The sequence below is a fragment of the Centroberyx gerrardi genome, chromosome 18 (genome assembly GCF_048128805.1).
Source record: "Centroberyx gerrardi isolate f3 chromosome 18, fCenGer3.hap1.cur.20231027, whole genome shotgun sequence".
Lineage (NCBI taxonomy): Eukaryota > Metazoa > Chordata > Actinopteri > Beryciformes > Berycidae > Centroberyx > Centroberyx gerrardi.
Window position 1 is genome coordinate 16,435,231 of NC_136014.1, and position 20,747 is coordinate 16,455,977.

General features: G+C 43.0%; 1 protein-coding gene across 1 annotated transcript in view; it reads left to right on the top strand.

Annotated features, from left to right (window-relative positions):
* LOC139915419 (MAM domain-containing glycosylphosphatidylinositol anchor protein 2) overlaps positions 1–20,747 on the top strand; it is a 143,447-nt gene that overhangs the window by 60,354 nt on the left and 62,346 nt on the right. Inside the window, exons 4-6 of the mRNA XM_071904051.2 lie at positions 10,781–10,977; positions 13,876–14,008; positions 14,429–14,698. Coding sequence (XP_071760152.1) covers positions 10,781–10,977; positions 13,876–14,008; positions 14,429–14,698 — 600 coding nt within the window. The remainder of the gene's footprint in view (positions 1–10,780; positions 10,978–13,875; positions 14,009–14,428; positions 14,699–20,747) is intronic.

Here is a 20,747-nt window from a genome sequence, read left to right on the forward strand (position 1 = left end):
TTCTTTCCGTACCATTTATTTGTTTCTTCTTCCTTAAATCAAGGGTCTTGTTTTCATTTTTGAAAATAAACACCAGAGGTCTTATTCATATATGCACCTTTATTAGATCAAAGTGTACTCTCCAAAACCTTCCGTCTTCATAAAAGCCACGGCAGACTCCTTGACTCACTTTCAATAAAATGAAATGAAAGGAAGAAGGAAGGCCAAATGGAGAGGAGAAGGGCAGAGAGAGAGAGAGAGAGGGAGAGACAGAGAGAGAGAGAAAGAGAGAGAAAGTTTTCTAAACTTATCACCCAGGTGAGATTGTTCTCGGAGCTGACTGAGGCAGACAAAGACAGGGAGGGATAATTAATGGTAATAACTGACCTCTCTAGCCCAGAGGAGCTGATATTAGCTATAGCCAGCTCAAAGCTAACGTATTTACAAAGCTCAGAAGTCCATCTAAGCACATTTTATACCTGCTGACACCTCAGTTGTGTTTGTCCGCTGTTAGGTCTGTGGGGAAGGTCCTCTCCAAAGTTAATAAAGAACCTTGCCCAACTCCTACACTGATCGATTTTAAGCTTAAGATGTTCAGTTCTTTTTCCTACAGGGGAGTCTTTTCAATGTTTTCATTTAATTTCAGCTGCATTAATTTTGGTGCAGCATCTAATGTTTCATTGAGAGATTGATGGGGAAGGGCTTAGAGTTCTGCAGGGGCAGCTTATTGCAGGCTCAGGGAGTTCATTGACCATCACCAGCGTAATATATCTAAAAGTGATTTGGCAAGGAGGAGAAAGTATCCACTGAAGGGACTGAGCAAAAAACAAACAGTAGCAAGGAGTTTAAGGGCATGTAAAATTCCCAGTTATAAATTTACTCTGGCTGATTCAAACTTATGACTCGCATTCCAATAAGTGGCAGTATTCAAAACATAAACAATTGCTCTTATTATCTTAATCTGCTTAAGTGATGCCGCAGCTTTCATCAAAGACACAACTCTGTAACAAAAATGACTCCTTCTTACTGATAAACAGTAAAATCCTTGCCATTCATAAAGTCTATTATTGGTGCCAAAATCTATAGTATGTCAAATAAACTCAGAGAAAGTGAAATAGAATGATTACAGTTGAAGGATAAATAACAAAACAACTTGGTGTATCTTAAAACTGCTCAATCCAGCTCAGCACTTAAAGAGGTTGATAAAGGAAACTCAGCGCTTTCAATAAGCCCAACAACATTTAATAGAAAGCTGTATTATGAGAACACAGATGCTGTGCAGAGAAAAAATAAAATATGCAGTTTGCTAGAGTAACAAGAATAACAGGAGAAAAAAAGCACTTTGTAATGTTGGTCCGTATGCTAATGTTAGGCAGCTGATGTTAATGTTGTTTGCCTAGCCAGGTAGTATTAGTCAGTGGCTGTGGAATAGTAAGAATCAGGTAGTGTTGATATTGTGAGAAACAATTTACTTGACTATGGATATTATTTTACTGAAGCTTTCACACACATCTCCTCTGTCTTGATATTCTCACTATGCTCCTTCAAAAGAAGGATTAGAATAAGACAATGGCCTGCTTTCTCCCCGTTATCTGTGGAAGGACTTACACCGCCCGTACTCCACACTGCTAATGCGGTAGCCAGAGAATTTTAGCGCAGAAGCTGTGTGTGTGTGTGTGTGTGTGTGTGTAGGCACACGTACCAGCGTATGAGCTTGAATCATTTTTTGGCAACAGCAGTGTTCAGCTAGATTTGAGACGCATGCATGTGCATGTCCGTTTATGTGTGTGCATGTGTGTGTGAGAGGAAACAGAAATAGAGGCTGCCTATTGGGTTGAAGCCCATGCTTATGCATGAACACACTCTCCACCAGTGCGGTCCTGACTCAGACACACATGTCAAAGGCTTAACATGTCTTGGCATACGCCCCCTCTGCTCTGCAACGCTGTGCGGCGCTGTGCGGTGCGAGGCGGGCTCGTGGAAGTGTGTCTGCTTTATGTTTGCCTTCCATCGGGCGAGTTCATGAAGGAGCTCAGAGACCAAACAGCGGCTGATGGTGTTTGTATAGCGGCCGTGCCGGCTTTGCTTTATCCAGTCGGTCACTACAAGTGGCGCTTCCTATCTCATCAGGTGTCCAGTTCCTGCTGCCCGGCTGCAAGGTGCCTGGGTAAATGTGTGTGCAGAGCAAGAGAAGGCAGGGAGTTTCGGTGAAAACATTGACTTACATAAATCCAGCACATGGTAATAAAAACAGGGTTTTGACTGAGACATTATGCAGTTCCCATTAACTGGCATATCCCTTCATTATAGGTATTTGCACTCTGCGCTTACATTTATGTGCTCCGGAGAGTCTGTTGTGAAGTGAATAGATGATATATTTGTGCATATGCAGAGGGCAGTGTGTGGGATGGCGATCTCTGGGGAACCAATCGATTTGTGGGTTCAATTGGAAGCAGCAGATGCCGGAGCCAGGTTCAATAGGGTGAGTTATGAGTCAGATTGAAAGAAGATGTAATTGTTAGCCAGCGGACCTTCTCCTGGTCATATGTAATGTTTTTCCTTTGCATTCCGTATGCCACAAAACAGAACAATAATTCACTGAAAAGTATAATGCTGTTTGGGGAGTTTGTTATTTTTGATGCCCTTTCACTCATACACATCAATCCATATATGATCTTATACAGTATGATATGATATGATATGATATGATATGATACATCATACAATCTTCTGAAAAGATACCATAATGTATGTAGACAAAGATATATGTGCAGTAGCTCTTAAGTGCTTTTGGATGTAAATGACCTGGTGTGATGAATGGTGCAATACGGCCACGGTGAGTTATCTGAGGCTTGTTTGAATCAGGACAGAATGAATCAGCACATTATGTGTACATTATGTAAATGTTTGCTGGCGTGGTTAATGGAGGTAAAGCCGGTTCATGACTGGCCATTACTCTTTCAAGGACTTCCTCTGGGGAGGGGCCCTTAATCAGAGCAGCAGAGTCAACCTCATCTTCTACCTCTGTTTTCCCCCCCCATCAGAAGCTTAAAATATATTCATGTTGTATATGCAGACGTGGTTATCTAATACAAAATTTCCTTATTATCTCCTTTTTGTTTCTTAACATTGTCTTTGAGGCAGGCGCGACGGATGATGTTTTGACAGCTAGTTATTACTTAGCTTTTAGTTGCTATGTTGGATATGGAAAACAGTACCCCACTGACAAGATCTGAATAATGATTGATCTTGACTTGAGTTATACAACAGCGATTTATTGAGCAAAAATCATTACTCGCTGGCTGGGAATGATATAATGATGTATGAAGAAGTCTCACGAGGATCACAAAGTCTTGAATTGTCTCAACGGACTGCTCAAATTAAAATGGTTGTTGCACCTCAAAGCCCAGTCGATAGAAGGATATTGACATGAGAGGAGGCACACGTATTTGTGTAAAAAAAAAAAAAAAAAACGTGATGCAAAGGTCCGATGGGCCTTTTATTACAAAAGAAGGCCAAGAAGGCAGGAAAGGAAATAGTGTTTCTTTTTAGATTGTTACAGATTTTTACAGGGTATTGGTTTTCCAAGAGTATTGAGATTTATTGGGAGGTTCTGCTATAATGATGCTACACTTTGGAGGGTGATAGGAAAGATGGGAGAGAGAAGGAACAGCAACAAAGGTCATGGTCAGACGTATGATGCCACAAGTGCATGGAGTTTTCAAGACTTGCAAGACTCATGGTGTTAACAGTTTTTAAAGTCAGCGTAGTTTCACTCACTCCAATCATGCACATAAAAAGTGCAAGTACCTTTGTTACATTATTAATACTACAGAAGTGTGTAGTATTTATTTTGAGAGTGTTTTTGATCACTTCATCAATTAGCAGATGATTTCAACATTTGAAAAAGGAGCTGTTGACATCAGTAGAAATGTGAGTGGTCACCTGTGTATTTAAAGAGAATGTTTCAAAATCATTATTCAGCAAGGATCTCCCATCCTTTGGTGGACTTTGTCTAGACCAAACAAGAGGGAAGGTCATTGAGCTGAAACCTGAAAGGAGCTCTATCATGTCACTAGCGCTTTGTTCCAGACTCTAATGGTGGATTTCTAGGTGTTGTTGTTTAGAGCAGTGGTTTGTGGCCTTCTTGTTTTCCAGGGAGATGAATGGGAGAGGAGATGGGCTGAGGCAGACGCCACTGTCTCTGGGAGACGATGAAGAGGAGATTCATTACTCCACCCCCCCACCCCCCCACCCCCACACACACACACACACCCCTCCCACCCCCCCACCCCACCCCCAACACTACTGGGCCTCATTATTTCCTCATCTCCATCACTGGGAGGAAGTGAGGGGTTGGAGGCTCTGCTGTGAGGCTGCTGACGTCTGCCCCTCCATTTATCACACACATCGCGCACACATGCACATGCATTCTCACACACACACGCACACACACACACATACACACGCGTAAAACAGCACACTACATATGCATACACATACACGTACAGATACGCAAATTCACACACACACTCTCTCGCACGCATGCGCACACACACACACACACACACACGCGAGTCTGAGCTCCCTGTGTTCCCCCTAAGACAGCATAATTGGAAAAGCGCTGTCACTGAGGAAGATGGAGGTGCAGCAGTCCTAAGTGGGATTCAGCATCCTGAACACAGCTCTAGCTCTTAAAGCAACAGTTTAAACAGACCAGAAACTGATGGCATGTGTAACTACAGGACGACTTCATCTGGCTAGAGGGAAACATTGCCCACTTGAGTTTTAACGTCGTCTCGCTGGATTGCGTTCCACTTAAGGAATGAAGAGCAACCAGGAGCCTTGTCCTTTTTGGGTTCCCACTCATTAGCAGTCATTAAGTAGAAGTCTGGGGGACATGCGCACTTTACTATATATTAGAGTATCTTACTGCAATACTAACAAGGCCATCGTCCTCTAAATCCATTTAGGATACTCCGCTGCAAAACAATGAAGCATACTGTAACATTCACTATCGCTCCATTGACTCCATTCTGCATTACTACTTTAATTGGCAGTAATTACACTTAACCAGGCCTGATGACTGTGGCCTCAGAGAGTGAGTTAGTTACCATTACCTTAATGCTCGGCTCATATCCTGTGATGGCTCGAGAGAGAGAGGGAGAGAGAGAGAGAGAGGGAGAGGGAGAGAGAGAGAGAGAGAGAGAGAGAGAGTCAAGTAGAGGAGCATGTACAGAAAGAGAGAGAGTCATCTTTCTCCCTCCGTCCCCCAGTAGAAATTTAAGTTCAACTTAAAGCAGGGATGTGGAAATGCCTAATAAATAATTCAGGACTTGTTACACAGAACCACAGAGGCATGCCAAACAGCCGCCATGGCAGAGGTGGTGTGTTGCCCTTTACAAACCTTAACCTAACTTGCCCGAACCTCCCCACTGTGGTACTGGCAGAGAAACCAGAGTGGCCTTTATAAACCCCAACCTCATATGTCCACCCCTTTATACCAGAGCAGTTGTTTCTTCCCCTGGCAACTGACCCAATGATTAAATTTCAATTCCAAACCCCTAAAACATGGATGGGGAGTCGTGTAATGAATTGCGCCGCAACACACACACATACACACACACACACACACACACACACACACACACACACACACACACACAGAGCCACCTAACCTAATAAAAGTGCATTGTTTTATTAGAAAAGGTATTGTGCCACAAGGATTTGGATGTTCATTATTGCACCACTGATAAAACCAGACAAAAACATTCCTATTCATTTGTTATTTTTTTTAGAAATCGTAAATGCCAATTAGGTGTGCATTCAAAATGTCTGACGCTCTATACAGCATACAAAACCCACTGTGCATTTGAAGAGTTTCGTTTCAAAATGGCTATTGAAAATGTTAAAATGAGACTTTTGAAGTTATTAGCCAATCAAAGACATTTGCTTACAAAGAGATAATTTTGAGGATGAAACTGTCCATATTCATGACATATTGATGTAAAATAATACATTTCATTTGATAACAATCATGTTGCAAAAATGGATAGATAACATTTTGGAATAATAAACAAAAATGGTGTGTGAGATCTACAGTATAATATAATGCATGTGGACTCTTCAGTGTTTAATGTGCAAGAATACACAGGATATACTGTAAATAACATTGACTTTCACTGTAAAAAAACATGTTTTATTACTCATGGGGTGGTTTGAAAAGACTTCTTTCATGGTTTCTAACACTTAGATGATCTGCAAGGGCCTCGCTGTGCGCTGCGGCTTGCATGATAATCATAAAATATACATCAACAATGGAACGCTAGCCATGTGTGCATTCCCATAATAATTCTCCAGTGAGATGCGCTCGGCTCTCTTATCGTCCGCTGCGTCCAGTGACTGTTGATGTGTGTCTCAACGCACCGTGTGGCAGAGATGGCCGTTACACCGCCACATCCGGATATCACACACCCACTGAATGAGCTCCTGCCTGGATTCTCTCCTCTCACTCGCATGATGCCGCTCAGTCCCATATCTCATGTCTTGGAGAATGATATTCAGTTCACTGAGATATCTCTTTTATACAGGCGCCATCATCAGAGTGGTGTTTGTGCAAAATGGATGTATAATTCCCCACCACCCCCCCAAACACACACATCCGCCACCGCAATCACATTTTAGTATGGAGCAACAGCTGACACCAAATAGATATAGCCAGCAGGAGCTAGTTATTGTGGAGTCTACCCATGAGATAGAGGTCACCGTCGCCAAGGGGTTGAGAGATGGAGGGAAAGGGAATGTCCTGACAGTAAATTACATGCTGGATCCACATATTCCATCAGAGGCCTCAGTATAAGAGTGGATGTTATATATCACCAATGTGGCTTATTAACCTTACGACCCGTATAAATGAAACGCAGCGCAAAACCGCGCCATTCAGCAAGCTGAGATGACACCCCATCTATATCATGCTTTATTTGTGCTCTCGTATTTGCTGTAGTGTGTTTACACATGGTATATTGATGTTGCATATTGTGTATAATTATATAGGACTCCTTCCAATACACTAAGCCCCCACATTATGTATCCACTTGGGAATACTTCAGTTAAGGAGTTGAATCCAATATCCCATCTTTATTACCCCCTCCCACTCTCTCCTTTTTATTTCTCTGAGGCTGTCACTTTCATGTACAAACAGACATCAGTGAGATTTTCAAATATTAGACAAACTCCTCTATTTGCTCAAACTTACCTTGAGCAGACACGTAATCTAGTTGTGGCAGAGGCCACACTTACAGAAGCCAGCCTTAATGTCTAAAATCATCAATCTACGCTCCAGAGAGAGTTTTTTTGTTGAGCAGTGCAGAGTGAGAACAGAAGTTCACCTCTTTTTGCTTCGAATTTATCTAGAGGTGGCTCTACCGCTTTAGGATCTTCTTTTAGATTCTAGCTGCTAAAAGAGAGGTTGAGGGCGAGGTCCTTCACAGGGCAGGCTGCCAGGTAATAGCTTCTCTAATCGCTTATGCCTCATGCCCATATTTCTACCAAAATAGCCCCTCACAAAGAGAGCAAGCCGCCCTTATTGAGAATGATTGCAGGAGACTGCCACTATATCATCACCTCATTAACCCAGCATCTGGACGGCAGCAATTCTGAAGTTTTTAGGTGCTGTCAACCCCCCTTTTTCTCCTTTTGTCTCTTTCTCTCTCTCTCTCTGTCCGTAACCTCTTTCCCTCTCTGTGTGTCTCTTGCTGTCCCAAAGCATAAAATAAAAGCAAATTGCTTATCTTTGACTTAATGGGACTGTTTTTGCCCATGAAAGACATAACACAAATGTCAGTCAGGTCAGTGGGACATCCTGATAATCAAGCTGGGACAGTGATTAGCGGCACAGAGCTCGGGTGAAATTAATCGCAGGGCCCTGACACTCAGAGCTGACAGCCTGTGAGCCTGATGGGTGTTTTCTTCCCAAATGACTTCGGTAGATCAGGCAGAGAGTGAAAGACATCAAAGACAAGAAAAAATAGAAAGCCATGCATTAGATTAACACCCGAGGGACCGCCCAAGAAAGGTGTGTGTGTGTGTGTCTGCGTATGGGTGCTTGTGTGTGTTTGCGTCTGTGTCTGTGTTTGTGTGTGTGTGGGTGGCCGGGTGTGTGTGGGTGGAGTGAGGTAATGTGTGAGAGATTTTGTGCAGGTGTCTACTTTGGGGGGGGGCTGAACATGAAAGGAAGGAGCGAAGGTTTGATGTGATAATGAAGCACCTTCTTTAGTCTTCATCTCTCTTCTCTTTTATCCAAACTACTCACTTGTGCCTATTTGTCCAACAAATGTTCGGGAAGGCCTATGGAGTAGAAATCTGCTTTCCGCTATCCAAACGGGAATATCAGCTTCCTTAAGTTTTGCTCTAGTTTGTCTTGCCTATTACTTGGGAGAATGAAACGATTTCTTTTTTTCTCAGTGATAAACTGAAGGTTATGCTTATTGGAGAAAAACATGTTCCTCTCCTTGTCTCTGTAAGACCTTTTCTGACTCACATCTGATGTGTCTGGTGTTTGCACATTAATGTGTCATGCTGCCCCCGCCCCCATGTCTTAATTTCAGAGGAACCCAGAGCTTTGAGACTTGTCATGGTTGGTGGGAGTGAGCACGAGTGATGCTAAGGTTAGCTCGCTGGAGCGTTTAGCCGTACATGGACAGATTTACCGGCCTGTGAACCCGTAAACCTGCAATTACAAACCCTAACAACTCTGGCGCAGGCGGCCTGTACACCGCGGTTTTCCTCTGGGCTCAGGGAGTTAAGCTTCACAATCAGCCAAGCGTGACTTCAGAAGGTAATTGCACAAGAGTGACATGCGCAACATCCTTACGGGGGATAGACTGATGGCGGAGGTGGAATTTTGTTTGAAATTCATCAAATTTTAATCCAGTGCGTACATTTCCATATTTCCATATTTATCTCTTTGCGCTCCTAGCATCCACTTCCTCTCTGCATATCATTTGGCCCTATTAATAGCTCAAACCCCTCCTCACCCGGTACACAAACATACACACACACTCACACACTCGGGCACACACTCTGTCGCCACTCTCAAAAAACAGCCGCGTTGACAGCCCCCAATCAGGTCCAGTGTGCAAAGACACGTGTATCCCAGGGTAGATAGGGCTGTCAGTGAATCACTCTGTTTCCGCCACAGTTGGTAAATTGACTGTTTGAAGCAGGAAGCAGATGAGAGAGAGAAGCTGGGGAGAGTCAGAGATAAGATGTAGGATTCATACACTCCTCCTCTCTATAATGAATCAGTGTATTTACTTAGAGCAATCTGCTCCTCTAAAATGGCCCCACTCAATCGCTCTGTCTTCTCCGCAGCGTTGTCACCCCCCACCCTTGTTTTTCCCCATCCCCCAAAGGTAATTGCTCTTACCTGAGCCACTGTAATGGATCCTGGATGAAGTATTGACCGCTGCTAGATTTTGATTAAGGGGCTGTAGGGCAGAACATGTCTTTAATGAAACTGAGGAATCAGCATTCTCTGGCTGGAGCGCAGAGACTGGGTGCAGCGCAGTGTGGCCCACATGCACCTTGATTAGGCACTGATCCCAGCAAATCCAGGGGTGGGCCACGGCTACCGAATTAGGGGGATGAATTCGTCCTTTAATAATTCCTAGGGCATATCATGTCGTTTTTCTCCGGAGGCTTATAATCGTTAAAGATTCGGGGGTGTTCATTTATTGTAGATGCTCGGCTGTTTGCTTCCTCGCACTCTCTCACTCAATCACTCAAACAATCATTCACCTTGTTGCTCATTCACTGATACACTAACTCACTCATTAATACACTCAATCAATTTCTCCTTCATATGAAAAAGGTCAACCTTTATCAGTTTGAATTTTAGTACTAGGGATAACTTGCATTAGCTTCTCTCATCCTCTCCCTTAAATTGCCTTTTTGCTCGTGTTAAAAACTGATTACATCTCGGACGGAGATGAAAGGGAAATGGCTAGCTCCACTAGTTCTTTGAGCGTGCAAATGGACATAATCTAAAAGGCGAGTATTAGCATGCTAAAAGACACCACAGTTATGATGAACACCATTTGCCAAGGCTTAATGTGATAGCCGGGTAAGATGATTAACTTTGAATCCATTTAATCAACCGCAAGCGCTTTTTCAAATAACCAACTGTCTGTCGCCGGGTAAAACTTCCCTCAGATCTGTTGGGAAATGGGTAGAGTAACAGATGCATCAAATCACAGAGCGCCTAAACCGGACAGACGGCAAGTCAAATATTATTCGCTGGAGTGACGGACATCAGATATCAGTTTGTGCAGGGTATTTGGCATCCTTGCTGAACCTTATGTTTGAACAATGAAGTGTGACTTCGACAGCAACACATAATGGCTTGCTCATTGACTAGGAAAGTCAATGTGCCCTTGGGCTGCATCCTACTAATTTGTGTGGTTCAGGTAATGGGCTTGCCACCTCCTTTTACACATCAACCCCTGTCCGCTTGCCGATAACAGGCTCTCCTAATGCAGTGCGAACTTTGACCCTTTCGGCCGGCCCTCTAACCACACTCAAGCAGTTGGGGTCATAGGATGTTGTATTTGTGTTGAACATCATCGATAAACTAAAGATTTTCTAGTTGATCTGTTCAATATCAGCACCACAACTAGGCATACATATAATTATATTCATCGGTGGAATATCACCCAGATGATTGGTCCAAACTCATCTCGACTCATTCATCACCTGAACGAAGCATTTATTGACAGCCTCCTCCTCTCTGTTTCTTTCGCAGACCTGGATGACCCAGTGGTGACAGTGCACCAGAGTATAGGAGAAGCCAAGGAGCAGTTCTACTATGAGAGGACTGTGTTCCTGCGCTGCGTGGCCAACTCCAACCCACCCGTCCGCTACAGCTGGCACCGTGGGAGAGAGGTCCTGTCCCAGGGCTCCGACAAGGGGGTGGAGATCTACGAGCCGTTTTTTACACAGGTAAGGCAGAGACAACTTGTAGATAAGGATGAGAAAAATAAAGGGGCATGTACTATTTTATACTGTAAATACAATGACAGTCAGAGGTCGTGCTCAGGGAAAGACTTAAAGGGGCATTAGGCAGTCTATTACCTTTATCGACCTCTATTGGCGACCAAAAAGAATTGCACTAACATTAATAGAACTTATCTCCACCTACAGAAGTCTCTGGCAGCCGCCCCCCCAGAAATGTCTAGTGAAGATGTTAAATACTATAATAATCCTGCTTTGTCATTTGCGTTTTTGGCTTGACAAGGAGACGAAGCTTTCGTAGCTGAAATGCCTTGCAATGCTGGTCGCTCGCTCATAAAAACACCGTCCTCCATTGTTGAGCAGTTGAAAATGCAAGATTGGGGATTGGGATTGTCTGTAATTCCAATGGGTGGAGAGTCTTTGCTTCAAACAAAACTGTGGGCTGGAAAGTGAGTTTTGAAAGGCCAAAATCTCAGCACCTGGTGAAGTAATCGTTGAGTCATTGTTATTGATCAACAACCCTATCAATACATTGCAGGTATATTGTGCTATAGGGCAGTAAAATTATTTCTTATTGGCTCTTTAAGTACAAAGAGCAGCAATAGTACCAACAACCCAGTTTCACAAAGTTGCATGCATGGTGAAGGAGCACACTTACACAGAGAGAATGAGTTCTCTTCACATTCAGTTCACTCAATTGTGGATTTTCTTTACAATTTGATCATTGAAAACCTTTATAAAAACATTATTATGTACCCTCCAAAGAACTGATTTAGAATTAATATTCTGTCACTAGCAAGGGAATTGTAGTTTTAATTTTGAATTGAATCTGAAGTGTGAGTTGATTTGGCTGGACAGAAAGAGATTGGAAGTCCATGAGAAGCAGAAAAAAAGATGTGAGAGAGCGGAAAAGAGGCATGAGAAATGGAGAGAGAAAGAAGGAAGCGAAATTGATGTTTGGCCAAATGGAGAAAGATGGCTGGGAACTAATGGAGAAGCCTGGAGAAGCTTGCCAGCTGTGCCTCAAAAGACATTCCTTCCTTCCCCATCCTGCTCTTCTTACCTCCTTGCTCCTTCCCTCACTCCCTCATCCTGCTCTCCATTAGAATCTTAATTGGGTCTGAAAATTTGTGCGCAACCCAAACCCAGAGATTAGCTTTGTGTGAGCCCAACCCCAGCTAAATCCTGACTAAATTACTAGCAATTTGCTAATCATAAATTCCTAATAACAGTATTTTTCAGCAATATATTTGAACTTAGGCCCACGACAACCACAGGCAATTAAATGAGAAATTTCCACCCGACCCAACTTCACTCCACTGGGTCCAGTCGAGTCCTGTCAGGCCTCTATCGGGTCAAGTCATATTTGTCAAGGTCTTCTCTGTACCTCTTTACCTTCCTTCCTCTCTTATTCTTCTTTCTAGCCCTCCCTTTCTTTCCCTTGAACCTCCCCGCACCTCCCTCGGCATACCAAATGTTTTCACAGGCCCAAAGATAAAAATGCAGAGGTGGCATTTCAAACAGTGCATGCAGAACAGGTTCATAATTAACTGCGACCCAGAGCTACGCATTTATTGTAGGAGCCCTGTCCTTTCTGCTGTCTGTTACTTTCTCCTCCCCCTCTCTCCCCATAATTTTCCCGCAAAGTGCCAGAGAAAAGCAGCATAATCAGGGGGTATAATGGAGCCATTTGGTTTCTCATCTCTTAATAGTAGTCAGTATGTTTTGCTGTTTTGTGATGAGAAAGGGGTGTGATGTTTTCTTGTGGTGCGAGGTTCTTTTGGAGCATGCTGTCTGGGTTTTGAGGAGGTAACCAGTTAAAGCCTGCTAGCAGAGAAGCTCTCAGCACACATCCCAGTCCTGTCACTTATCATGACACCTTTCCACAGCACTCTTCCTCACAGCCACCTCGCTCACTCCCTCTCGCAGTCTTACATATATTCCCTACCATCCCTTCTTTGCCCTTTACCGACAGCCACGGCCCCATTCCCCAAGCTCCTGTGTACCCCTGCGCAATCTTTCCATCAATATGTCCATCAATCCCTCGGTCCAATTCTGTGTAATGTGCTCGTCCCTTCCATCCCTTTCTCTGCCCCTCGCATCTTCCGAATACATTTTCATTCCAATCTGTCCCCCCGCTGTGAGCGGAGCTTGCACTCTGAATACCATGGACCTCATCTTCTGATAACTGTCAGATGCAGAGGAGGTGACTGCGCAACAAAGGGAGTGGAGTGTGGGGTCCATTCCTAATCTAACACAATTAAGTTATCCATGAGCCTCATTGGATATGAAAGAGAATGAGAGAAATGAGTGATTGCCATGTTGTGAGGACTGCCGCAGCGTGTGGCTGACTCATGTTTTAATCTGCTGCTCCCCCCATCCGCGGAGGAGTCAGCCAGATCAAAGGCTCACATCCCACATCACAACACTCTGGGCGGGGCTAATGTCTGTCAGGCCAAGCTGGAGTCAAACTCACATTCTCAGTGAAAGAGCCCTTTCTGCGAAGGGATCCCCTAGTGAGCCCATCCACACTCCAGTAGTTGAATTGTGGAAGCAGCATAGGGCCATTGACCGCAGGGTAATCCACACGTCGGTATTGAGCAAGTCGACACATTAATCTCCTTGGAAAATTCCAGCATTGCAACGCTTTTCATAGTGAATTTACAGTAATATCTTTGAACTCTGCTACCTTTAGAAGAGCATGTTTTTCATATTTGACTACATTAAAACTGAATACTACATATTCATCTCTTTGACTCTTATTTAGAATGGTTTGGCCTTTTTTCCCAGTACCCCGTCTTTTTCAAATTTGTTTTTTTTTTACTTGATTATGTTAATGTTTTTGCACACATTTGCACACCAGTGTTGGTTTGATCTGAGCTGCAGGGGGAGACGAAGATTTTGAAGTTGAAGAACCTGCGGCCTCAGGACTATGCCAACTACAGCTGCATCGCCTCTGTCAGGAACGTCTGCGGTATCCCCGACCGCAGTGTTATCTTCAGACTCACCAATAAGACAGGTAATATAGGACAGTTATCATTGACTTTCATGCATGATAACTGTGTAGGTTTATCTAAAATGAAGACGAGTTGAGGTGATTATGAAGTAAATTGCAACTGAAAAATAGCAAGTTCTAGATTCTGAAGTTGCATTCATGTGAGATAGATGCATGGAAAAATACTAATAAAATTGTGCTTGACAGAATTAATTTCATTTCATTTCAATGTTTGAGTAGAGACAGATACACAGACATAGAACATTTTTAGAAAAAATAGTCTGATGTCACATATCATAACATTTATAGGCTATGCTAATTTGCAATGTTTGTCCCTAGATTCCTCAATTCCTCAAAGGAGTTATACTGTAACTGTCATAATCCATCCAAAGATCGCCATCCACTGCTGAGCCTTCATACACTCCTCACCCTCTCCCTCCACAGCCTCGCCATCCATCAAGCTGCTGGTGGAGGACCCCATCGTGGTGAACCCTGGCCAGACTGTATCCCTGGTGTGCATCACCACAGGCGGAGAGCCCACCCCCATACTCAACTGGGTCAGCAGCAACGACAGCCTGCCGCAGAGGAGCGTGGTGAAGGGAGGCACGCTCACACTGCCGGCCATCACCTCTGATGAGGCGGGGGTCTACAGCTGCGTGGCCAGCAACAACGTGGGCAACCCGGCCAAGAAGTCCACCACCATCGTGGTCCGAGGTGAGAGGGCTCAGCGGGGTCAGGGAGAGTGGGTGGTGGGGATGGAAAGGAATTAAATGTTTATGGTAGCTGACTGTAAAGGAAAAGAACATTTATGATAGAATATTTGTGGGTGAAACGAAAGGAAAGGGTGTGGAGAAGAGCAAGGGTTCCCAAGAGGACAAAATACAAGATAAATAAGTTGAAGAGAGCGACTTATAATGCAAAAAGAAAATAATTTCTTCAAGCTAAGAGTTGCAAAAATAAAAATGTGTACATAGGCCAACAAATAGGCCCTATGGCTATATATTATAATACATGCACACTTTAGGCAACACATTTCTTCCACTCTTTGCTGCCTGAGGAAGAAGATATCCACGCAAAATGCATGGATAAATGTCTTCAGTGTGCATGTATTATATAGTACTGTTCCTCGGCCTGTGTACACATTTTTATCTTGCATTAGAAGTGGTTCCCCTCCCCTGAGAAAGGTGGACATTTTTAATCCAGAATACCATACGTTGTCATTGTACATGGTGTTCCAGGTTTGTTGATTTACAGAAATTTACATATATGTTTATGTTTATATAGATTTCTATTTAATGTATTCGCAATATTGATTAATGTCTCTCAGACATGAAGTTCATGGCGTACTCTTACAGTTTGACCTTACACTCACAGAGTGTGTCTAACACAGTTATGGCTGCTCTGGCTACTTATACACCATCAAGGGCAATGCTTGAGGCAAAAGACTGTGAAACCATTCATTAAAAGACACTGATTAAAAGAGTGGTTACAGCAATTAAGCAAGAGCAGCCAGGCTAGGGCCATTAGTGGCTGTTTGGCCATCAGCAGGACAAGAAATTTTGTCCAAAGCTTTTCCCTTCCCTCTAAGTGACACAGGAGGCAGAGGGGCAGCTGATTTTGCTGTAACTCATTACAGAAGTAGCCATTATCAAAGTACCACTTTTTTCATGCTTGTTGCATTGACACTCCACTGCCAATAGGAATTGCTATAATTGCTCACACTGTGTGTACCAGGACTAGGTTGCTTTTAGTTATGAACCCGGCGCACGATAATAAAATGCTTGTTACACTTGTTGAGATGAAGAGAAGTGTTATGCAGATACTACAAGATGCATGAGGGAATCAACTGTTTCATGGCCTTAAAGGGAAAGCTGATACCAAGCTTGAGAATTAAAGATGGTTTGTGACTAGGCTTTTATGTGTGACATAACAGAGCATCCCAACACCCTGAATGTGAAATTGCAGGAGCCTCCAACAGGTGATTAAAAAGATGCATTATTCAGTGAAAGCCTTCCAAGCAAAACAGTATTCATGGGAGATCCAAATGCAACAGGGAAACTTTGTTCACTCTCCGTCTTCCCTGAGAGCAGCACACACACACACACACACACACACACAAACACACAAAGTGAACACATTCAAATCAGAATTTAGCAGAAGATCGTCTGATTTTGAGGCTCAGGAATTTAGTTTTCTGAGAGAGTTTGCTCCTTTCATCTTAGATATGATGCCACAGCTCCACCCTCAGGCTGCCTGTGTGCTGAGCCTGTTCACAAGCACCTATTTATGCAACCTTCTCTCTCCTCTGAAAGTGTCCCCAGATGAGGACTTTAAGAATGAGGGGTTTACATCAAAGAAAAGGTACCAGGTGTCCCGTGGAAGCAAATAGGTCAGGGAGCACTCTATGCAGGCAATCTCTGCAATAAATACCATGCAGCCACTCTAATGTCATACAGCACTTAGGCCTGTGAAGCAGACAGTGTTAGTTATATGGGACTTGGTAAATACATGTACATGGTCAAGAAATGTATCATTCTTCTTCAAGATATCGCACTTTGTTTGGATATATGGCACACACCCATTGAGGTGTAAGTCTGCAAAGCGGGCTGTATGTCAGCTGGCTATGTGGTACTTTAGTTAAACATGACAAATATTCAGACTAAATCCCATGCAGGATACACAGCCATTGATTTTTCATGTTTAGGGCTTTATGAAAAAAAGCAGCATTTGTGATAATCTGTGACCTAATTAACAGTAAAACGCAAGGTTATAAAAATGAGTTTTGAGCAGTGTCTTAAAAGCATGAACAGAGGGAGCTTGACGTATATTGACTGGGAGGTTGTTCCATGGTGTTGGGACTCTGATGGCAAAAGCTCTATCACCTCTTGACTTTCCCTTCAACATTAATAAAGCTTCGTCAGCTGAACTAAGACTGCGCTCTTGTACATCTGGGCGTTCAATGATATAGGTAGGTGCCAAGCCATTCACTACTTTAAAAGCAATCAATAAAATCTTGAAATCAATTCTAAAATTAACAGGGAACAAATGTAAATTTGCTAAAATGGGAGCTATATGATTCTTCTACTTGATAGTCAAAAGCCTAGCAGCTGCATTTTGGACTAGTTGTAGGTGCAAGAGAGCTTTCCTATAGAGCTGGCTAGTCACATGGTACAGTGGTTCAACAAGTGATTTCCCCATGTAAGCCACCTGTCTAACTTCATTCTATTGTTGGTTACAGCTGTATCTGTATCAAGTAGGCTTATTATCTGCTATGGGGAGAAGCAAGGCTCAGTTATGTGATTGCTCTCATCAATGATTGTGAATGTTTCAACCTCTGTGGTGAAAAATAAGCTTTTTTTATCGTTAAACACATATGTTTCCATGACACCAACTATAATACCCATAAGCCTCGCCAACTCCTGACCAATTACACGATCAGTAGATCCACTAGCCAGCTCTGTGCTCTGTAACAGCGCTAGTACCCTGAGCGTCTGTTTGAAAGAAATTTGATTGTGTACAGCACTATGGAAAATGTAGTCCTTACTAAGCTAAGGCTGTTAGCTTTTCTCAATTTTCTCATGTCAAAATGCAAATCCAATTTAGCTATCTGTTTCTCTTATATCGTAAATTCTCTGATCGATTGAATGAGTGAAGCAATATGGAACCCAACTATTGACATCTGGGTGCTACAAATAAACGGCCAAAACACTTCTGGAACCTAGATGACATCAGCATTACCACGTGACACGCCAGGTCTATTACGGCCAGAATACAGAGAATTGCAATAGTGAATGTGGGATGAAATTTAGAGTGCAAATTACTTTTTCCATGTCAGAAAAAGATAGAAATAACCTGCTACTAGATATATTTCTGATAGAAGCATTACTGAACAACACTTTGGACTTGAAAATAAATTCTTGCTGCTGGCTTAATATCAGCTTTTAGGCTGCCAATATTTCTGTGAATTTACATCAGGAGGGCCAAATACAATGGGGAAATATAGTTGTGTGTCATCAGCATAATAATGCTTAAAGCAAGACATCCTGCTCCCGTTTTTTTCATATAATGAGGAAACATTTATCAGTGAAGTCCTGCATACTGGGTTCATCATAGTTATCATTAATGCAACTTTGGGATCAACAGATAGACAATGACAACCAGCTAATCAAGAAAGAGGGAAGGTCATTAATCTCATCACCAATCGACAGGAAACTCTCAAATCCAGTGAGCCGTCACACATCTCAATGTGTTTCCCAAACAGGAAAAGGGGAGGGGCTTAAATGATGTCACCAATCAATAGGACTCTCCATCCTGAATAATCACTCATGTCAATGTGACTTTGGGATCAATATAGATGATGAAAAGCAGCACAATTTTTGTTAAAAAATCTGGAATGGACTGACGGACAATGAAAAATCAGTCAATCGGGAAAGAGGGAGGGGCTTAGATGACATCACTAATAGATAGCAAACTCTCTCCTTAGTCCGATGAGGTATCACTCATATCAATGCAACTCAACAGACATAGTCGTTCAAAAACCAGCCAGTTTGAAAAAAAGGGAGACAAATGACATCATCGATCAATAGGACACTCTCTTCAGAACGACGAGCCATCACGCATTTCAATGTGGCTCGCTCTCCTGAATCCAACGCCCTGTCACTCATGCAAACGTGATTTTGGGATCAACGGATATAGACAATCACACATCTCAGTGCAACTTCAGGATCAATACAGACAATCAGGGAAGGCGGAGGGGCTTAAATGACATAACCAATCAATAGTAAACTCTCCCCCGAGTCCGACAAGCCAGCATGCATGACAATGTGAGTAGATATAGATGATGAAAAACAGAATAAAAAAATAAATTACATTTTATATAAGAGAAATCCATATTGTTCTGTTCTCCTGTCAATATCACAGATTGCTTCTCTCTCAAACTGGTTTGAATTTTTTTAGGAAAATTATTTTCATATTCAAATATGAAAATTGTGTTTCACTTTTAATTGTGCTTCACTGACTAAAGTAACTTTTTACTGACTCAACACTTTGAAGTGGGGAGAAGAGGAAAATTGAAAGAGGATAAGCTGGGCTTGAGGCTGAAGCACAGGCAGACCTTTCTTGCTGCATTTGTTTGTGTGTGTGTGTGTGTGTCTCATACACACGTACACACAAACACATGCACGCTCACGTACACATCTGTCTTTCCATTTGATTTCTTCCGTTATGCATGTTGAATTCAATTTTCAGAGAATGTTGACTTTTGACTACCAAATAGTCTTCAATAGCACAAAACCTTGTCAAGATTTAAAATATGCAAGAATGCACTAGCAATGTGCTGGTATTGTGTTTGTGTGTGTGTGTGTGTGTGTGTGTGTGTGTGTGTGTGTGTGTTTGATTTTTGGCTGTGAAGAATTAGGGCTGAGATGGCGGGAATCATGATAAGCACTTGGAAAGGATGAATATGCTGGTGAGATATCCATGTGTGGGTGTGTATGAATGTTGTAGCATATGTGTGTGTGTGTGTGTGTGTGTGTGTGTGTGTGTTTGTATATACATGTGCATATGTGTGTACATGATGTACTGAATATACAGTAGAAAACAGATTATATAGTTTCCGCTACATTGCGTTCATTTTGCAGGGTCAGTGTGTGCGTGTCTGTGCTCGTTCATCCCTTCGCTCTAGTCCTTGAGAAGCCCTCTCAAACTGCTGTTGCCAAAGGGGGCTGTGTGTGTGGATCCACACATCTCTCCCCAGCAGATGGTAGCTTCTCTGGCCATACTGTCCCACCAGCCAGACTGCCTTCCAGGGCTTGGCCATCTCTACAGCCAGCCCAGCAGGCTACTGGCATCGCATCGTCCCGCTGACAAGATCCTTTTTACGGATTAAGGGTCCACGACACGTCTGCAAATGCAGGTCAATATCCTGCACTTGTTGGCCACTTAAGTGCAGTCTATGGTGCAAATTGTCTGGTCGTGTTTGGCTCAGAGACTTCACTTGGTGATATATCTGGTGTGACAATGCAAAGATACAGAACCATGCTTATTTAAGTGCTGGGTTCTGGTTGGGTCTCTTCTTTGATTTTTTGCTTTTGGGTATCAAATATGAGTGGACAGCTCTCCGCTGGAGAGATGGTGAATTGAGACAGAACTGTCTGTACATGGTGTTGGTGATATGGGCAGCTGGCCTGGCATTTATTTTCATGTCTCCCTACACGCAGAGTCGACTTTGTGCATGTGTTTCCCGTCTGTGTTTCCACAAAGCAATGTGTTTTCCCTGTGTGTGATGTAGAGAAATGAGCGTTGCTGTAGCTATCAAACATTCAGAATCAAACGGCACTGTGCTGTCGTCGGATCCTCTCGACAATTCCTCCAGGAGTTCTTGACAATTTCAGGTACGAGGTTTTTACACTCAAGACATCCATCTTTCCAACCTGCTAACATACACACAAACTACTTCCACCCGCCCACACACATACTCACACACATACACACGCCCACACACACACACACAGACACACACAGTGGCATACATGCATAGTCAAACACACTCAAGGCACTATCCACACTTTGTAACTCTGATTGGAAGCTTGCTGTTATTTATAGAGGAGCAAAAATGCAATCCATTTTAGTGTGAGCTCCCTGCTGTTTATATTTAGACTGCTTGGTTAGGAAAAAACAATCATGACGTGCCTTGTAAAAACCTGGCTGGCAGCATGTGAATCAACATGTGAATGACCCTTATCAAATTTGCTTTGGAATAAAT